At 39.6% G+C, this 21,318-nt stretch overlaps 1 protein-coding gene across 5 annotated transcripts in view; it reads right to left on the reverse strand.

The window, feature by feature from the left end:
* The window catches only part of col14a1b (collagen, type XIV, alpha 1b), a 166,030-nt gene that overhangs the window by 135,985 nt on the left and 8,727 nt on the right, over positions 1 to 21,318 (reverse strand). For 4 of the 5 annotated variants that reach the window (XM_084379990.1, XM_084379989.1, XM_084379992.1 and 1 more), the window contains 3 exons: positions 20,139 to 20,255; positions 10,703 to 10,846; positions 9,102 to 9,185 (listed from right to left, as the gene is read on the reverse strand). The exons of the other annotated variant lie outside the window; for it this stretch is intronic. In XM_084379990.1, coding sequence (XP_084236116.1) covers positions 9,102 to 9,185; positions 10,703 to 10,846; positions 20,139 to 20,255 — 345 coding nt within the window. The remainder of the gene's footprint in view (positions 1 to 9,101; positions 9,186 to 10,702; positions 10,847 to 20,138; positions 20,256 to 21,318) is intronic. 5 annotated transcript variants of the gene reach the window in all.

The following is a 21,318-nucleotide window of genomic DNA, read 5'->3' on the forward strand; positions in this document are numbered from 1 at the left end:
AATCAGTGTGGTGAAATACGTGGGATGTATAGTTTAAAAAACATGTATGGTGTTCACCTTTAGCTAACCTCAATTGTATATAATCATAAAGATTTGCTCCACACAGAGTTGGTTCAGGAATGTCAGAACGCACACACATGCTTTCCAGTGTCGATTTTGTGCACCGGTGAGTAGACAAGACAGTGATGTAAGTCAGACCGACAGCCTTGAGACAAATACAAACAGCGTGTGCTAATTCAGACGGATCACTGAACCGGGCCCCTGAATGATTTGGATTCCAACTGGGTAAGATAGTGTATCAGGATATAAGAGTGATATAATAAAGACAAAGCTCAGTATGTAGTGTTACACAAGCAAGCCCACACCTGCCTTCCTGCAGCTCTGCTGCCAAAACGATGCCCTGTAATGTAACACTGAGCGTAGCAGCAAGATTGTAAAATCCTGAGAGAGCTCAATGCAGAGCACATGTTTTCAGATCCTGCTACTTCTTGCAGTTTCTTGTTTGAGCAACGCGGTAATGACACACTAAATGAGGCGCGTAAAATATTAAACGATTCTTCACTCAGATTAAAATCCTGCTGTTGGAACAATGGTTCAACTGTTGACAGGAGCTATTTTTGAAGAGCCCACAAACACACCTGCCAACCGGTCGGTTTCTTAAAGTGGTGTCGAGAATTTAGTATTTAGGATTCAAACAAAAGTATGTCTTCTTTAAATTTAACCACAAGGACCAAATCTTCTCCATCTCAGAACAGAGTGTCAGTCAAACTAACGTCAACACAACCATTGACAAACTCGTGGCCCTTTACACAATAAATGCTGCCATGGCAACTGCCATGAGTTTTTTAATCCTTCAACACAAATTAACTTGGTGTACGTGAGTTTCTACCTGTGTGTGTCTCCACTGTTTTTTCTAAAAGAGAATATAAAAAGCTTGAATAAGGGAGAGCAGGAAAGTGCTATAAAAACAAACATATGTGAATTTTTCAGATGTTCAGACTTTAATTATTACAACATGCACGAGTGTACTAGTTAAACCTTATGTTTTACAACTGTTTCATTACAAATCTGTAAAATAAAACTCAGGGGGTTTCCAAAGTGTCAGCAAATGTTAACAATATTAAAAGTGTGTAATGTGTTCATAGTTGATGTGATGAAATGCTAAAGCACAGGTGCCGACGCTCACGCTGACGTACCAGATAGTTTGACTAAGTTTGAGGACTATTGCTATAGATTTCTGAATACAAAAATGTCCAAATTTAAGCAGTGCAATGTAAACATTAATGTCTGTCAGCTCCTGACAGCAGTAATAAATCAATGAGTAGCAGCCACTCGACAGATCCATGCCACACAATAGCGGCATGGATCTAGCGGCCAACAGTTATCTGTTACTGCAGCTTTTTCTCCTTCTTTTTTATGTTTTATGGTTGTTGGCAACCAACGCTAAGGCGAATCATTGCCACCTGCTGAGAACTGAAAGGAACAGAAACGATTTGAGACGCACTGGATTATTTTCACAATATAATCATATGGGTATTATTTACACGATATCAGTATTTCACTTTAAAAGATCACGGTTGTTGTTATTATCAGTTATCCTGAAAAGAAAATAGTGTCTTGACTATAACACAGGATCTGATGTAACTCTCCCTCCTGACATTTTCTGGGGGGACAAGCCTCGACATAAAAGCCTGGCCTGACTGTTACAGGAGATTTAGAGGTGTGGTGTGTCATTAGACTTCTCAGGGGGGAACATCCCATTACAGATGTTTCACAGCTAAAATACATCCTGAAGGGTTGTTCTGCCAAAAACAGGTACTGATAGATTGGTGATGGTTAAATGGCAGCTTTGTGTTGTAGAGTGTGAGTTACTGCTGCAGCTTCATCCTCTGGCTGATTAGAAAGAAAATGCAGCTCTAATGTCACAACATTTATTTCATTTAAAATCCATTCAGTATAAATTCCACTAAAAAGCGCCTTCAACAACGCAAACAGCTGTATAACAATGTTTTTTTACAGGAGGCACAGATACAAAAACAGCATCCGTAGGCTCAACAAACAAACCTGAAAACATTTAAGAACTTTCTGATGATTTTTGGGACTTGAATTAACAAGAAATTTAAAGCTCAAATTTGTAAAATAGTTAATTGTTGAGTCTCGTTCTCAACTCGTCACAAATACTGACGCTTCTAATTTTCCTCTCAATGTACTGCATGTTGTACTTCGTCTTCGTCTACCGTAAACACTTTAAAAAAGAAGATTGAGCAACCCGCACTCAGACAGGTGGACAGGAGGACAAACAAGAGGACACACAAGTGTTATGTGCTGACCTGTGGGAGACCTGCCGATAGATAAGTTGTAGTGCTCTCATGTCTGATTACACTCCACATCTATCACGCAACAGAGGACAGATGACAAAGAATTGAACAAACATTGTGTTTGATGAGCAGGAAGACAGGGAGGTGCAGACGCCACAGCAATGTAAACTCTGTATCAGAGCGCTGGCTAAAATAAAACACTTTCTACTGTCAAAAGGTCAGCAGGCCAGTGTCCTGTTTGACAAAACTTTAACACTGTCGCTGTCTGGCAGGCCATCTGGTCTCCAACATCCCTCAAGATATTTCAGGAAAGGATTGTAATCCCTTGATCTGCCACCATGTGTTCAAAGCAAAAATCTCAGGATTCAAAATATATCCCACAAAATGCTTTATATGTCATCGATCAAAATTTTGACAGATTTGGGCTTGTTTTTGCTTTCTGCTATTGCTTGCTTGCTTTTTTATTTGCACTCCCAGATATCATTTCTTTGTATCACCTACAAAAATCTAAAAAGTCTGTCGGGCTGTAATACTTTGTCGTATGTAATTACATTTGCTTAGATTGTTCACAAATGACAATGCTCACCGCACTAGCAACTGACTGTTATCACCCATATTCTTAAAGAAAAAGATAAGTATTTGTAATATATGGCTGGCTGGGGAGAAGTGGGTTACACTCCGGGAGCTGTTTGATAACACCACAGAACTGGGCCACCATTGGAATCCACTGTAAGTGTTGTGAATTTAAGCTAATTACAGCTGTGATCTACTGTGAAGGAGCAAGCTTCAAACTTTTCAGAGCTACCTTACAAGCCTACAGAGGCAAGTATTTAATACTCTGGTACAAGTATTCCTTTAAAGTGTAGAGCCTGGCAGCTTTCCGGGCAAGTTAGCCCTGTAAGTATCTTGGTGGCCTGCAGAGACAAGCGTGCAGAAAATCAGACATGAACAACACCACCAGCAGACAAACAAGCAGCCAAATCTTCAGACTGACAGCCATGCAGGCAGGCAGGCAGGCAGGCAGGCGGACAGACAGGCAGGCAGCTGTTAAAGGTCTGATCAGCAGCAAGGCAGCAGCCCAAGAACAGGCCTGTGAGGCTATAGCTATGGTATTCAGCAAGTGTGGGCAAGGAGGACTGTCAGCTCTGAGCACAGAAACAGCAGACAGTGTGAGGTGAAGCTGTAAGAAAGAAAAGAGAAAGAGGTGGAAGGAAGGCACAAAATTGGTGCTGAGACGGGGGAGAGTGAAAATTGAGAGAAAGATGAAGAAGAGACAGAATACAGGGGAAAAGGGGGGCAGCAGGATATCTCATCATGATAACCAACATTTTAATACAACTCTGAGGGGAGTGCGAATAATTGAATTTAATATTTTAATTGAAAAATGTTCCATATTTTTATCAAATGTGATTTATATTCTATATATATATACTAGAAGAACGAAGAAAGAAAGAAGACAGATAAATCATCTTTTCTTCTTCTAGAGCTGAGACAAACAGAAAAAAAACCCTCTAATATCAGTGATTGTTTTCATATCGTCAAAAGGAGCAAATTTCCCAATATTAAACTTTCGACTGGTGCTGAAATCATAGTTCAGGTATCATGGCAACAAAAGGGAAAAAAGACAGTCGGGAGGAGAGAAATTAGAATTTTACATCCTATTATGAACTACTGTTCATCTGTTGAAAGTCAGCAGATATGTTACTTGGATATGTAGAATGATTTTATGTAAAGTCCGTATGTATTCATAGCCGGCATATATGTCATAATGTTTTAAAAAGGAGGCAAAGAAAAGGAAGAAATAAAACTAAATAGCGTCAAAAGCCGAGAGATGGAAGACAGTAATCAGAAAAAGCAGTTCACACAGAGACGGCAGTTAAGAGAGAAAAGCAAAGAGCTGATGAAATAAGAGAGCTGGAGGGGATGACGATGGGGTTGTGTTGATGGACTGTGTGTCTGTGTGTTTGTTTATGTGTGTGTGTCTGTGTGTGTGTGTGTGTGTGTGTGTGTGTGTTGGGGAGTTGGTTCAATAAGACAAGTAGAGAAGGTGGTGGCGGGGTGTAGTGTGATATAAAAAAGCAAAGTGTTTTATCACTGGTTGGCTCCCATTTCCCCCATCTGTCCCCTTTAGCCTGCAGCCAGTTAGAGCAATTTGGACAAATAGCAGGAGACACACACACACACACACACACCATATTTATAGTATAAACTATGCAATCGGCAACATTTTCTGGCTATAACGTACTCTCATCAAGCAAGTATGATAATTAACAGCAACCACAACTAGTTTAAAAAATCATGAACCTGAACTCTTCAAAGGTCTGACACGCCCGTCTTAAGACCAGAAAGGAGAACATACTGAACGACTTTAAGAAGACTGCACTATAAAACTGACCAATGAATCACACACCACCAAAACAAAAGCAGTCAGCAGTGTCCCGGTTTTGTTTTATTTTTTGCTCATTTATGCTACAATTTGCACAGAAAGAACAAAGACTTCACGAGTTGACGGTTGGATGATGAGGGACAAAAGGACACTTCGCTCAGTGGCTCTGTAATAAAACCTGATGAATCTGTGGGTGAACTAGCTTTCACTCATTACACACTGCTGGATATTCAAAACATGTGCTAATGTGTTTTTCTCCATCTTACAAGTGACATCAATAGTCCCAATTACAGGTGTAAAAATGTAATCTTGAATCATGTAGTTTTTAATTTCCATCGCAGGGAACCAACAGAGCATCAGTGTCAGCTTTAGTCTGTGTCTCTAATTAACTTTGAAGAAATGTGACGGCACATAAATGCAAAGTCTTTCTCATTAGTGTTTGTATTAACGGGCACAGAGAGTCGTTCCCAACTTGCACACATAAACACAAACACCAGCTACGATGCAACTAGTGCTTAAAAGATTTGTCGACTTGCTTACTGACAAAATATTGATTGATTGGAATCAGATAATTAATTTTTTTGAAAGTGAGAAGTTCTCTTTTTTGTCTGTCCGTTAATCAGAATTTTTGTTTTGCATACATAATTTTAGGCTTTGCAAACTTTTAATATACAGAACAAACTTGATTCAAACTTGAAGTTTTCTCTCCGTTTCGTCCCTCCCTCCGTCCTTGACTTACACTGAAATATTAAGAGATTTTTGACACTTTGGCCAAAAGGCGACTGTCACTGACTGAGCCGAGGCAGGAGCCAGGCGACGTGACACACCACAGGAAATCACAATCATCCCCAACTGTTACTATGTTGGTCCCAGTCAGACCTCGCTCTGGCTCTCACACTAATGGCCTGCCACCTGCAGTGACAGCTTCTGCTGCTGGACTTCTTTATATTTATATGAAACTCTTAAAATGGAGGAGACAGCTCGAGTGGAGATAAGCGAGAAATAAGCAGAAAACACAAAGTTTTTCACACTAGATTTACCTCTGAGTGAATTATATAACAGGTTCTGCAACTGTGATTCAAAAAAAGTTGGTATGTGGTTCTTATTTGCATGTTGCTTCATTATGAGTGTGTATTTATAAAAAACAATGAAGTTTTTCAGTTTGAACATTAAAAATCTCGTCTTTGTATTGTGTTTGAAACTGAAAGTAAAAGGATTTGCCAATCATTGCATTCTGTAATTCTACACTAGTTAACTTTTACCTGAACACATTATAAGTGCTGTTTTCAAACAAAAAGCTAACAACTTAAAATACTGCTGATAATGTACTTTTGTTTTAAAAAGTGCATTTATTTAAACCAACAATATATCTACAATTGTTTTTTTTTATGTCAAACAGACTAACAACCTTAATAAAAGTTTTTGCCATTTCCTGATGTGTAACATTTGTCTTCACGTGTTTGCTAACAGCACAAAATGAGCCACATTCTCAATTGAAGTTGAGGAAGAAATGCAGATTTTTGAGGTAGAAGTCAAGCCCTTCAATTATGTGTGAATGAAACGTCTAAAATAATAACTCTTTCCTTCGGTTTGTTTAATTTAAGTGTTGAGTGCCGTCTGCAGAAAATGCATACATAATATTTTAAAAATATAGTTATCAGACTGTTAAAGACTGACATGAAGTGGCAGATTCAGAAAGAAGAAACAGCAGAGGTAATCTTCTCACACCCAAGCAGCAATAAAGAGTCAAAAAAAGGACTTTTATTGATGCCGTAGCTGTAATTATCTCAGTGTTTTGGATCAGATCCTTTTGGATTCACTGAAGGCTTCCTCCACCTCCTCCCTCCCTCCTTCACTCTAGTCTTCCATCATTCTCTCTGCTTTGACTCGACTTGAGCAGCAAGTGCAAACACAGCCGGCGAAGTCTAGCACCCATTTTAAAACATCTGTCGAGCCATAAGCGTTCTCACAGAGAAATGGCTGACATCAGATCTGTCACATTTTCAGTGTCACTCGAACATCTTGAACATCAGTGAAATGTTAACGTACAGAAGAAGCTGTCTCTACTCTGTGTGTGTAATGTGAGGGGTGAAGAAAGGACGTTTAATTAAGAATTAGGATGAGAAAAATTAAGTAATTCCTTCCTTTGAACGCTGCTGCTACAGAAAAATGCATCACCCTTGAACTTGGTCCAGATTGGCAATCTTTCCTAAAGAACCACCAAAATCAATCAAAATCGCAGTTGCAGCATGAGAACTGGAGAGCTCATAGTCGAAGGTTTAACTAATTTTAACTTAACTATTTATCAATCTCCATGTGTGTTCACAACTGAAACACCTCTTTAATCATCTTACATGTAAGTTTGCTGTTGCAACACCCTAACTCCCCAATGAGAGCATTAAGTTTAATCAAATCTGGAGTCTGATGCTGCCACTCTCCAACACTAGTTACATTGCTCAGATACCACGTCAGAAACTGGGTAATTGCATGAAACCTCGGACAGGATTAAATCGACCCCAGGACACCAGAGCAATTTCATGTAGACGCAGAGAAAATTCATGACAGGTTTGTAAAGTTTCTACAGTCTGGAGGAAAAAGAATCACCAATCACCAAACCTCTCCTGGCAAGGTCTGGTACTACTGAGGGAAGAATAAAATCCCCATTTAGAGGATCCAGACTGTAATTACGTGAGAAGTGCTGAGGTGATGAAGTGAAATGAGATTTGCAGTGAGGAGAAAGCTGAAGTTCTGCTGCAAAAGTAGTTTTTTTGTATTTCTTTCTCATTCTGAACAGACAAAAACACAAACTGACGTGTATAATTTTATCAAAAGGAAATCTAAACACACCACACGCAACAAAAACGTGACTACAGTTAAAGATATACAAGATGGGATGAGGCTGATTGAGATGCACTAGTAAGTAGATTTAGACACCAAAAAAAGATTTGAATTGCTGAGTATTTATCCTATTGTGACGGATTTCAGAGCAGAAGCTGTAATTTGGGTTGGAGACGGCGGCTAACCGTCTGCCAAAGTTTCATTCGCACCATCATTAACACCATTCCTCCATTTCAAGGCTTCAAAACACAACACCACTCACACAAAGGGACACATCACACTTTTAAAAGCTGCAAAGGAACACGGCTCAACATCAGGTTTCTGTCAACAAAACACAGCAAGGTAAACGTCCTCGTTTTCAACAAGATGTTTATTGAATTCAGCTTTGATGGAAACGCAAATGAAAATATGATCATAGCAAGGTGTTTCCAATATTTTGTCCACCACTCCAAACATTCAAAGGGGAACAAAACATAGGAAAGACCTTTGAATACATCGGCAGTCCAATACAACAGCAGCACACACGACATATACAAAATGATCTAAAACGCTGAATTAACACCTTTATTGTAGGAAACCAAACGTTGTAACTCTACCCTTTGTAAAGCTTTCAGAATCTTAACCACAACTGGAACACAAATACATGTGCAGTCCAGTGTTGCTGCGGTTTGTAATATGAAAGGGAGGCACACACTAAGGAGATTTCGGCTTACCTAGTTGTTTCCTCGTTTCCTGTGTTTTCCTTGTGAGATCTGATTGTCCACCTCAGCATGGGCGCTACAATCACTTTCAAAATTACAATAGGCTTGTTTACCACACTCGTCTCTCCACTCATTTCCTGATTGTTGCAGCCTCTCGCTTCAACTCCTGTTTTTTGTGGCATTTCATTTCCTTTCCATCCATTTTCTATGGAGTGAGGCTCAGTGATCATCGCTGTGTAAGGGCAGGAGTATCACATTCACAGGCCTTCTTCCTTCTTCAAATGTGAGAGGACGGTAATAATAACACATTATCAAATGGAAGTGTTTCCAAAAAGGACTGACAGAACAGGAGAAGCTGTCTTTGATTTGCAGGGTGAATCGAGTTCGTTGCTCACCAGCAGCCGTCTGTGACAAAACTCGCAGGCCTATTCAGCTTCCACTTACCTTGTTTTGTTGTGGCACTGTTTTTTTCTCAGTCTGAGAAAGGTCAGAGTATTAAAACTGATCCTTTGAAAACCTTCTTCAGATTTCGTCACAAAAAGAGGTGTCTGCATTCAGGAGAAGTGAGCTGAGAACGTAGACATCCACAGCACTGTCTCCTCTGATTTAAAAAAAAGAAAAGTCTTCTTTGTTAGAGGAACATTTTCTTATTTTTCCTTGTCTAAGTTGCTCTTGAAGAGTGGCAGGTTGTCTTCCTCACGTGGTGATTCAAAAACATTCTTCCTCTACTCTTGTGACACAGGAGGGGTCTTGAATCCAGACGACCAGAGACTCACAACAGACGGATGTGTCAATCTTTTCCATTTCAGTCTTTTTGTTCACCTGTCTTGCCTCCTGTTAACCTGCTGTGGATCTTACCTTCTGAGATCTCGTTGTTCTCCACGGTGACACCGCTATCTTGTGTCCTTTGAGACTGAACCATTGCGATGCCTGATCGCTGAGCTGGAAGAAATAACACATAATGCAAGAATCTACATCAATGAATGGGGAGGAGAGGAGAAGGAAAACAAGTAACTTTGCCTGAATGTATGTTTATCAAGTAATTAATAAACTAACAGAACAGAATAAACAACAAGGCAAGAAAACAGATCAGATCAAAAATGGGTGACATTATTAAGCTTTTAAGGGAAGGCAAAAGAAATAAAGAAAATTGCTAAAATCACGAGAATAGAATCGACAAGAATAGACACCTTAAACCACGATAACAAATCAGACAACATGAGAGTATTTAAGCTTTAATGTGGGAAACAAGCCAAGTGGCAGGAACTGAAAAACAACATCAAAACCATCGTTACTTTGATCAATTAGACACAGTGTGATTAAAGTTTAAGTCCTGATGAGCCTGAGGATGTCACTGAATAAGTACTGATGGTTTCTGTTTATATTCGAGTCGACTCATTATTTTATGTTGGCACACAGCCTTAATATTTGTTTGTTATAATCAGTCAATCACTGACGACACCAGCCCTGCCTCGACTTGAAACTTGACTACCGGTGGAAAGTTTTTTAGTATCCAATTCTGCACAAACAGCAGCAATGATTGTAGTTGTTTAAATGCCAAACATCATCACCCACATTTATATCTCATACAAGCTGCTACAGTGTTTTTCACTCAGTGGTGCATCAACAACAAAACATTTGTCAGCACAGTCAAAGGGCTTTTCCACCCTGACTTGAATAAATGTCTGGAGAAAACACTCAGCACCTGTGGATTTCTGCAATAATACTCCCATTTAAAAAGATCTGTGTAGTATTTCTGTGTTCCTGAAGCGCAGTGTGATAAATAAATATCAGCAGGTTGTGAGAGACTGAAACAGTAAGTAAGTAAGTAAACATCTCACTTGGCATATTTTTGTATTCACACCACAGCAGTGAGCTGAGGCGTACTGTTGTTGTTGCTGTTTGAATTCTTTCCTACTTTGCTCGACTTGTCTTGCACTCGATCCTCCACCAACCACAGAGCTTAAACAACATTAGCCAAATACACAGCAGATGTGTCACTGAACAACAGAGGTCAACATCAAGGCAGAGCAGACACACACAGAGACTACAGAAAGCACTGCTGCGTTGCTCTCTCCAGGTTCAAACTTTCCAGCATATTGCTCTCTCGGCCACACCCCAATCATTGATGTCACAGCAGGTCTTCTGCCAATCACAGCTGATGAAAACACCCGCTGTGACTTCACTGATTGGAGCCTAAAGTGCAGCTTGTTGTCACACAGAGACTGGATCAGTTGCAGTTTTCTTTCCTGTGTGATTCAATGTGACCTCAGGTCGTTTCAGTTCAGTTAATTTTACGTTTACAACAACTTTTAATCATACAGTGCTTCTTCTGTAAAAACCTCAAACCTGAAGACAGCCTGAGCATTTCTGAAAACAACTGGCAGCATCAATGTCACACAGCTAATCACTCATCAGATTTTTATCAGTCATATTACTGAGGGTTGAAAGTCTCTTACCTTCATGTTTGGCCTGAAGTGGTTTGCTCTGCTGTTGTCCACTGACCGCAAATATCTTAAAATTGTATTCTTTCAAGGGGTTAAAGTCCCCGATGACCAGCTTTGCATCCTGCTTCGAAACCTGAACCTCCTTCTGCCCTCCATCTGTTCCAGGGTAGGAGAAGAACAGACATTTATGATTAGAGAAAAGAAGCAAATCACTCTGTTGGATTCTCTGTGGTGACACTAACAAAGGAACGGATTGAAAGTTTAGATTTGTTCTTCTAGTGTGTCTTCTCTTAAAGGCCATGTTTGAGCATTTAAAATGACTCTTTAACACTGCTTGGAAATCTGGTAACTTCTGACCCTGCTGCAGTGATGTCTGGTACCCTGTGATATCACTGTTGAGTTTGGTTACAGGTACAACAGAGCGTACTCCGGACCACAACCAGGCTTGTAACTTTCGACCAGACAGAGCAGTAAAAAGCCTGCTATTAACAAACTGTTTAAAGGACAAAGCTGGCTTTTCTTTTTTTTAATATCAATAAAAACCCCTGAAGAGACCAAAACCAACAATGAATTCCTCCTGCTAACTGACTGTAATGAGGGAATGTGTTACCTAGTCCAAAAGTACTGCTTTGTCATGTGTTTTTTAAATAGTTTTTCAACAGCAAAAGAGCTCCGGGCACTGAAGAGAAAGATGGAAGGATGTTAAAAAGAAACATTCATCGCTGCTTTTAGTCTCATCAGAAGATTTGCTGTTTAAAATAAAGAGACATAATGAACACCAACCTTCTGCTTTAAACATCTTTGGAAGCACATAGACACACAGCTTATACCTTTCTCCTTGCAATTACAAATAGCTGCTTCAGGATAATTTTCTGGTGTCATTTGAAAAGTGACAATCACTTTGCAGGGATTATAACTTCAGTAATATCTGTGTAATTATGTTCATGTAATTTAATACGGGCATTTGCAACACCTGTTTAAGCAAGACTGCAACAACAAAACTTTTTATTCCTGAAGGAGCAATTAATCCTGCAGACTGAACTCCTTGTGTTGGTCTTCAGCAAACGACTTTTGTTGTACGGAAAAATCAATCTGAGAGAAATCCACACTGGGATTATGTTTTGGGATTAAGGGTTTTTAACACCTGGCCTGCAACAACAACACAAAGATCAATACGAAGAAAAGCAAAAGGAGACAGACTATAAAGTGATGGAAAACTGAGAGAGAGGGAGAAAGACAGAGAGAGAGAACTTTAACAAATTTGACTGCAGTGATATTAGTATTGAGTGGCTTATATGTGCGTGGGTCCTTGACTACATCCCAAACTTGTTCGAACACGTATATATCTATTAGAGTGTGAACAAGTTGAGCTCAAGGATGATTTCAGCAGATCAAGCTCTGATAAAGGTGCTTCTGATGTCATCAATGACCTTCAGTTACTGAACAGTCCATCAAACCACTGTACCAGATCATCATTATACATGCGAACTGTACATACTCTCCCCTCTCTGCATTCTCAAATAGCCTCCAACTATTTCCAAATATGTGAAAAAAATCTTCAGCTGTATTTGAAAGTGACATGATCGCTTCAACTGCCCAGAAAAGAAAACCAACATACCCTCCAGCATCAGAAACTGAGCAGAGGAAAGATTAAGGTTATTAATGCCTCAGGTGACGACAGCTCATCTCAGCAGCAAAGACCAGAGGGAAATCAAGTAAGAACAACCAGGAAAAGGTAATAACCAAGAATATGAACAAAAAAAAAAAAACCTAATAAATCAATGAAATTAAAGATATGTATTCAGAATCTAATCCTGCCAAATGTGCTTTGCTGGAGGTTTGGCAGAAGTCAGCAGTTTACAGATTGACTGAGAAGCGTAGGTTTCTAATTCCTGGCTTTGAGAGAGAGTCTATCATGTCCACATATATTGACTGAGCAGTCCAAGATCATCGCATGTAAATCAGTTTAACAGTTAGTGATGAAAGAAAAAAAAATTCCTTATTTGCTTTTTGGTGCGATTCAATTCAATTTGTCATTTTGCCTCCTGCTCAGTTCTTTTCCTTTTGCTGCTGCTGCAGAACAAATGTTCCAGTTGGGATCATTAAATCTTCCTAAATTGTCAGTCGTCAAAGCCAATTTCTTTATGTCAAAATGAATGATTCAAAAATCTATCTTCCACCATCTGTTCCTGCCTTTCAGCACAAAACCAACATGCTCTTCCACTTTATGGAACAGGAATTCCACTTTTGACTCTTTAATGACAACGAGTCTACAGCACAGCTAATTTAAAGAATAAATAGCTTGTCTTTGCATTCTGGAAGTACAAACTTAAATGCACACGTTCCATATGACGGAGGGTGAGTCATGACTTCAACCAGAAAATAAGAGACAATCTCAATGGAACAATCCAGCAGAGCTCTACAAAAACTCTGCGCTGATAAAGAAAATTATCTACCGCTCCGTCACTGCTTTTCCACCTTCATTACACTTGTGCTGATACCGCCGGCCTGCAGCAAGAAGATGATCACCCCCCTCATTCACCTCCCTCAGTCAGCCCAGGAGACGAGCAGCCGTCTCTGCACTTCCAGTCACTTTTTAAAGTCTTTTTTCTCCTTTTCTTTAAAACGAAGCACTACCCAAAGGCAACATGTTGCAAAGCGAGCTGTGTGGGCATGTCTCAGAAATGAGGCCATGGTGCTTTGGTGAAAATGTCAAGCCAATTTAAATATCTGTAAGAATATGAAACAGACAGTTAAGTTTTCGAGCACATGTGAGGATAAAGTGCTTGTTACTGTTGAACTGAAAAGCATTTAAATGATGTGGCAGAAGGGAGAGACTTCCCTGTGGTACTGTCTTCATACAGAAAAACCTTATAAAGAAAAACTTATTTTCTACACTGATGCAAACCTTGAACGTCTGTGAACCAGAGCAACGTGTTTTTATTCTTTGAAAGGAGCTGCAGATGATCAGATTTTGTGTGGATCTGTCACAATCCTGCTGCTTTACCTTCAATCTATCTACATCCAGCATCCCTCTTTCCATTTACTCTCTCCATGCCTCTCCAGCGCCGTCTTTCATCCTGCCCTCTAGCATCTCCCTCTTTTTATATTCCTGTGTCATTCCCTCCATCCATTCGACTCTCCCTTGCAGTGTCAGGGGACGGCTGCCTGTGCTTACTGCATCTTATCTGACATTTTCTCCATTACTGTGATCAAACAGACGGCAAAGCAATACCAAAAGCTACAGGTTTACTCTGCCGCTGGCTGAAGGCAGCGCTTGTAGCAGAGGTTGACTTCACCTTCAAATTTCAGGCCACAAGAGACTGGTGCATCCAGCAGAGTGCAGGTAAATAGAAAAATAAAGACGTTCGAGCCTGAATCTCTGGTAAAATGCTACATTTAAAGTCAGTATATTGTTAAACAATGTCTCAAAAAGAGCATGACACTCAGCAGAGCACATTACTTGGCCAAACCACATCCCATATCAAATAAAATATATTTAAATTCTCTAGATCTGGATTTATATATTGGATCTGTATCAAATTGTACTCACTGATTCATACCAGCCACTTAAAAATGTCTGATTTTTGCATCAAGATCCATTCATTATTCCCTGAAAAATTAACGAAAAATGTCGGAAAACACCTCTAACGTCTAATAATGTTAAAGGAAGTGAGAAAGAATTCCTGTATCTGTCTATTTATCCGGATCCAAACCAAAAGTTAAGGGGGTCTATTCTGGGCCAAGACCCATCCTCCTTCAAAATTTTGTGGAAGTCCAGTCAGTAGTTTCTTGTGTAATCCTGCTGACAAACCAACCAACAAACAGACAAAGGTGAAAACATCACCTCTGTGGATGAGATAAAAAACTGTGTCAGCGCACTAAATAGATGCTCCCAAAAAGATCATTTCTTACTTTCAATACCAACTGAAACTTTCAATCATTTACAAATGATTCATTGTCAACAAGAAAAGATTTTACCAGATTCAAGCCAGGTGTGACTCGTCAATATGTAACCCTCAGGTTCTACGATGGAAACAGTCTTCTCTTTGTTTAAACAGCTCTATCCCAATTGTCTCAGTAAGCTGTAGCCTGCTATGTTAATTCTATTTACTTTGTTGCTACATTATTGTATTCAGATGTTCTTTCTTTCAGGGGATTAAACATTTGATTGCATCACAGAGATTATTTTTCCTGTAAATATGGTAAATAATTAACCTGATTACATTTTGTTAAAACATCATTTCTGAATTAATAAATCATTTTTCCTGGCAGCATTTGTTCAGTGTATTGGTGCATTTTTCTCTTGAGAGCGCCTTTTGGCCTACGCACCTGATATCATGTTGGAATGTGAATACACAACCTTGAAGTCAAAACAAGCTCAGAAATCAAAAGTCTCTGTTCAGTTCTTTTGACTGTACAAGGTTAGAAACTGAGTTTTGTAATGCAGTCAGCTGACAGCTTCGGAACCAACAACACACACAACAGACCATCAGTTGAAAGTTTAACTCATTCCCATATCTCACTGTGGTATCAGACTGACATATGACAGTGGTAGTGATGCACTGATCAGGTTGAGACACCTGTCAATCAGGATAACATGCCCCGAAAGACACTTTTCTGAAAGCCTTAATACCTCCTGCTCTGTGTTGTTTTTGACCACTAGTGATGCTGTAAATGCTCGTGCACATGCACAAGGCGGGGTGCGATTTAGATTTTTAGCTAAATACTGAGGGCGTTAATGCATATCGATAGCAGTAATGTGCCATATACAGTACGAAGCACTGCACCATTAAAAGAAGAAGTCAATAAGCCAATCGTAAACTAAGAAATGTTTAGAGATGTTTTTTGAAATCAGAAATTAATTCAACATAATTTTACACCTTTCAGATACAGTCAATGCATTTTACTGAGACTGACATATGGCTAAATATGATTGCTCGCAAATAACAAAATTTAAAATAAACACTGATTTTAACTTAAAGTTACGTCATACAGGCCTGGATAAATTAAGGATAAATCATTCCTCCCTGTCTTTCTATCAGTCTCAGCAAGGAAATTCCCATCAAAACAGTCTTAACCCACCTTTATTATACAGTGTAATGTTCCTTTATTGTACCGAGTGTCTCGTTTCTAGTGAGTGAAATTTAACTATATCTCCAGAAACCCACTGAGGGATCCCTGCAGGGCCTTACAACTTACTTTGGGAATCTTTTTAACTGTGCTTTAATAACGAGTCCTAACAGAATGAATTCTTAAAGCTTTCCATCATGACAGTAACAGAAGTAAAGGACAGTTTTACAGCAGTACATGCAGCTGCACCCTTTCCAACTGCAATAAAATATCTCTTTGTACCCTGACGTGTTTCTCCAGAACAGACAGGAAAGAATTGAAGGAAGAAGAAAAGTGATAAGAAAAACCTGTCTGTCCAGCCTACAGACCAAATCTACAGTATTCCTGTGAGGCGGTAGCAAATCAAGATGATGACAGACTGATTATCTGAAATATTGCATCATAACATTAAATAGCGAGGAATGGCCACAGATGTGTTTAGATCTTCACAGTAATTCATGTCGGTATCTATTTTCTCTGAGTGCAATAAAGACCCGAGCATACCAGGACTATCACAACACCGTCTCTATCTTTTGTGCCTTTTTTCTGCATCCATTTTTAACTTGTATATGCAAATGAGCACCACCTAAAATTAACCTAAATCATGAGGAAGTGTTGCCATGTACCTGTCAGTACTGTGAAGTGAAACTGAGCAGTGTTAAATTGAACTACACAGGCTTTGAAATCCAGTGATTTTATATTATTAAAATAAAACATTAGGTGCACCTGTCACAGCCCACTGAACATTTTGGGGAGAACAACCAGCAACAACACTGGAAATATTTACAGCAAACACAGTCGTCTCCAGCTGCTACCTGTTGTGGTCTATATGTTAAAAAAACAGTCTCCAATAGAGTTTTTACTTTGCATTTCAGTGACATAGGAAGAGTTGCAACTCTTTGACGCCATGTTGGAAGAAACTGTGAAGTCAGTTCTCTCCTTAAATCAAAACCCTTCTATTTGAACTGGTGGAAGTTAAATATTCTGATTACACCGCTGTTGCTGTGAAAAGGTCATAAAAGAAATGGATAATTACAATGTTAGGTTTCCACTAAGCATTCAATAACAGCTCCCCTGACGATACACTTTATAAATTAATCACACTATAATCACAATACAACACAAAATATAAGCGTATGGCCTTGCATCACAACCACAAACAATAAATACGTCTGCAGTGCACCTGTTTTCACTCACTGCAATAAAAAACTTGGCCATAGTTTTCACACTGAATAATACCCCTTATGATGATAATCACAGAGCAGACTATCAACTGTCTATGTATATTACCCTCACTTATAACTATCATTACAGTCCATCTATGAATGAATGTCTTAAAACAATATAATCAACATAATGTCTATGTTGTTTGGTGAAGAATTCAGACAAACAGCAGCCAACCGTAATAAAGTTTCTACGTGGCTGAACCCACTGAGGCGAAGCACTAAAGCTGACTGTGATGGTGAAAGCCTACAAGGAGTTGTGGTGTCAGTTTACACTCAGTTAGCAGTTTATTACGTTCACCTGGCTAAGACACATACAGGCTAGCCCTTCAGATAAATCCTGCCTTAATGACGGGTTTAGTGTTCAGTAAAAATCTATTTCACAGAAAATAAGAACAGAGTACTCCCCCCCCCCCATTTTTAACTCCATTTCACATCTTAATAGTCTCAACCAACTTTAAAAGAATCTCAACACTTCTTAACAACTGAACAGTCTTTCTTTCCCTCTTATATCCCACTCCCCCACTTTCTCTTGTTCAGTAAGACAAGTGAGCTCTAGCTTTTCCCCGTCAGGATTTTAGACCTGGGCTGGAGCAGTGTCAGGCCAGCTTCTTGGACCATATTTGGTTTTGCTTTTATGTTCAGTGCCCTTAAATTCAGATTTGAGTGAGTATGTTTTCTGCTTCGTGTCTTAGTGGTGCGTCACATTGCTGCTTTTAATAATTGTCACGGTCTCGGAGTGAGACAGACTGGTTTTGAACTGCTCGTTGGAATAAAAAACATGAAAGGGTCAATTCTTGATTAAAGGCTCTGTATTAGTTGTCGACTTTTCTATTTTTTTGTGCATACAACATGAAATTTTCTGTCTTTTTATGTCTCTGACTTACTCAGTCATTGCATCATGTGACATGATTTACAATGCATACACCAACGCAATTGGTCTGTTAGTTTCCAGGGGCCACTACACCAGTGCCATAAAGACTGGAAAAGCTGCACCATTTAAAATAGAAATGATTCCTCAAAATTCCTCTAAATATTTTATCAATTATATGTCCACGGTCCGCCTATTAGGGACCTCTGCTCTAGACAATCGACACCACTACTCTTTTTGTTAGCCCTTATCAGTTTGGTTCATCTTTTTCTTTGCTTTTCCATTTAGCTTTTAAAGAATAGACAATTTTAAAAAAAGATACATTCAGAACAGGAATAAAATTAAATGTTTTAAATATAACTATAGTGTTTCTGGAGTAGCCACAGTAATGTTAACAACAGCAAATTCTTAATAAACTCAATAATATCTCAGTGGAAACAAACCTTGAATGTCAGTAAAATAAATAATAATCCTGACATCAAAATAATAAGTGAAGTTTAGAAAGAATGAAACACGCAGACATCAGTCAGTCTCAGTCCTCCTCCCTCTGCTGAGGAGATTCACTGCCAGCAGTTACCGCTGGCAGAAAAGTTAACAAGACTTTGCCAACATTTTTAAGATACCATGGCACGGCAGGCTAAGCCAAACAGTTTTGCGTACACAGCTTGCCTGTAACTGTTTGCAATTAGCCGAGCTAACGTGCTAAGCTTGTGTAAAACAGCAGTGGTGCATGAGAGACCGCAGAAACAGCTGATTAAAATATCACTTTCTACCTGTTTGCATGTTGATGCTTGTTGAACAGGTGAAATGATAAAGTATTAGCATTTTACTCTAAAAGGTTTTACCACACTGAGTTGAGGATGCAACAACGTGAAAATAAACCAAAACATTAAAACGTACAGATAAAAGAACTGTTCACGTTGGAGCTCATCGCAACAATGGTGTTTAATAATTTAGCCCCGGGGCTCAAGTGATACCACGTTGCAGTACCCATCTCTACTCTCGACCCAGGCTGAGCTCCACATTAACATGCTGAGCCAACACCAACATTCAGTGGTGTTGTGTATTTTCACAAACTTGTTGAATAAATCAAAAGGTGTCAATCATGCTGCCATTCATCCACATGTTTCCACAGTGGGCACCTGAACAGCCCTGGTATTAGTTATATCACATTCTGTGTGTGGTTACGTGTCTCGTTATCTCAAGAGTGAATTATGAACTAGCATGCAGGTGAAGCCTACATAAAAAGGTTGATTTGTTCTCCCTCAGGGGAAGAGGTCCAGCTACTGCGCTCCTCTGCGCATAACTAACATTTTTGTCTTCCCAGCTAAAGACCCACAACGTACAGTTAACATGATTTGTGAACCGACACAAACTGTATTAACCTACATCCTGTGTGTCATTTTACTACAAATCCCTTCATGTAGTCCTTCATGCATCACATCAACACAACACTTTTAACTACAAGTACTGATGAAGGCTTGTTTTAATGAGGCTGGCTTAAATGATGCTTCATCCTGTGGCAATTACTGCAAGGAGCCCTTGAGCAAGGCACTAAACAACCAATCCATCACAGACGCTGTACCGCTCAGCTTCCAGGTGTGAATGTGGGTAACTCTGTGAACACCAGGTACCACTGTACCGGAGCAGACTCTGAATTAGTTATGAGATTTCCAAGGGTACACCAAGCTTTAACTCAAATGGGTTCAACAGAGAGAAAAAGTCGACCAGCTCTGAACAATTCTGAAACTGACAAAGAGCTTAAAGTCCTAACAGAAGCTCACACTGGAGGCAATCAGTTTTACAGTCTGGAGTGAAACAGAACCTGCCTTCCCTCCATCTTGAAGGTGCAATATGTAAACTCCCAACACATAGGGGCAAAGGAACTGCTAACAGCTGCTAACCATATTCTTTTTGTACATCCATGACTGTAGCTACTGTTAGCTTGTTAGCTCAGTTTGTCGTGCAGCTAACCAGACTACCAGGAAAGTGTTGGTGTTTAAACTGCTACTGGGAGTTTTGGGCCGTTGGGAGAAGGAGGTTTTCATCCCGGGGCTATCTGGCTAGCATGCTAACTTCAGTAGATATTTCTTCAACACAAGACATCAAAACTGTAATTTCTTTACAATCTGTTGATTATTTTAGTACAATTTTAAATCTTTTAAACTAAAACTGTTACATATTGCACCTTTAAAGGTATGAATGATAAAGAGCACTTCTTCATATCGGTGCTGGATCTTACCTGGCAGTGTGGTGTAAACGACCTTGTAGCTTTCAAACGCTCCTTTCGGCTCTTTCCACGACACATGCAGTTTGTTGGTGCTCAGGATTTTGGCACGAAATCGCCGTGGCGGTGAAACTGGACAGAGAAACAACAAAAGAAACAGCTTTACACAATAACTGTCAGTTTGAAATTGCTGTAAATATGTGAATGATGAATGAATGAATAAAAGATCCCTGTCATGCATCATCCATTCCTCCAATACCTTTATCTCAGTATTAGAAAAAACTGCTGTCATCAGTGTGTATTAGTGGATTACATTCATAACAGTGGATGGAGTTCAATCCTGTTCAGTCAATAGCTGATAATAAAAGAACAATTTTACTGCTTCAAACTGCTTCGGTTCAGAATTTTGATTGATTAGATTTGTGCTTCAACTACACATAATAACGGAAGAGGTCAAAATGCTGCTATTAACAGATGAAAAGTTACAAGAACGTCTATTTTTCCTCATCACAAACAGCATCCCTGCTCAGGATGTTTAACAGAACTGCAGGTTTCACAGAATCTGCTCTCCTTCTGTTTTACTTCTGCGAGGTCGTTCATCCGTTGAGCACAAAACAAAACTGTGACTGAGTTGAGTTAGACTGAACTCCCTCCAGAGTTATGGTGGCATACAGGCAGCCGCTCCATCTGTGTTTTTTAACAGTTAGGAAAGGAGAAAAATAGAGAGGGATAATTGTATCTCATCCAAGCGGGAGGATACACATCAGAGAGATTAGCTTGCACAGATGTCACATTAAAAAGCAAAGTCCCATTCTCCTCTTCATCCTCATTTTCATCTTCCTCATGTATCGACCAGCTTGTATTGTGCTCGTCTCTGTGGGAATACGACAGGTTTCTTCTGTGTTCCACTCACCGTCGCCATCAAAGCGACGCCCCTGCCTCTCATCCTGATTAGTTGTTGGCCCAGTCAGCCCTAGAGGCCTACCCCCCACTTTTCTCTCTGTATCCTTCCCTTGTATTAATTTTCTCAAGCTTACATTCCCTCTCCATCTCCATCACCTCATCTGTCCCTCTGTCTTTCCCTTTCTAGATGATCCCTCCCAGTTCTGATCTAATTTTCTTTCCTTTCTTTTCCTTCTGCGTCTCTGTGCCTTCAAACTGTCGTCAGGGGTAAGAAGAGGATGAGAAAAAGGTG

The sequence above is a fragment of the Pagrus pagrus genome (genome assembly GCF_965226575.1).
Source record: "Pagrus pagrus genome assembly, chromosome: 17".
Lineage (NCBI taxonomy): Eukaryota > Metazoa > Chordata > Actinopteri > Spariformes > Sparidae > Pagrus > Pagrus pagrus.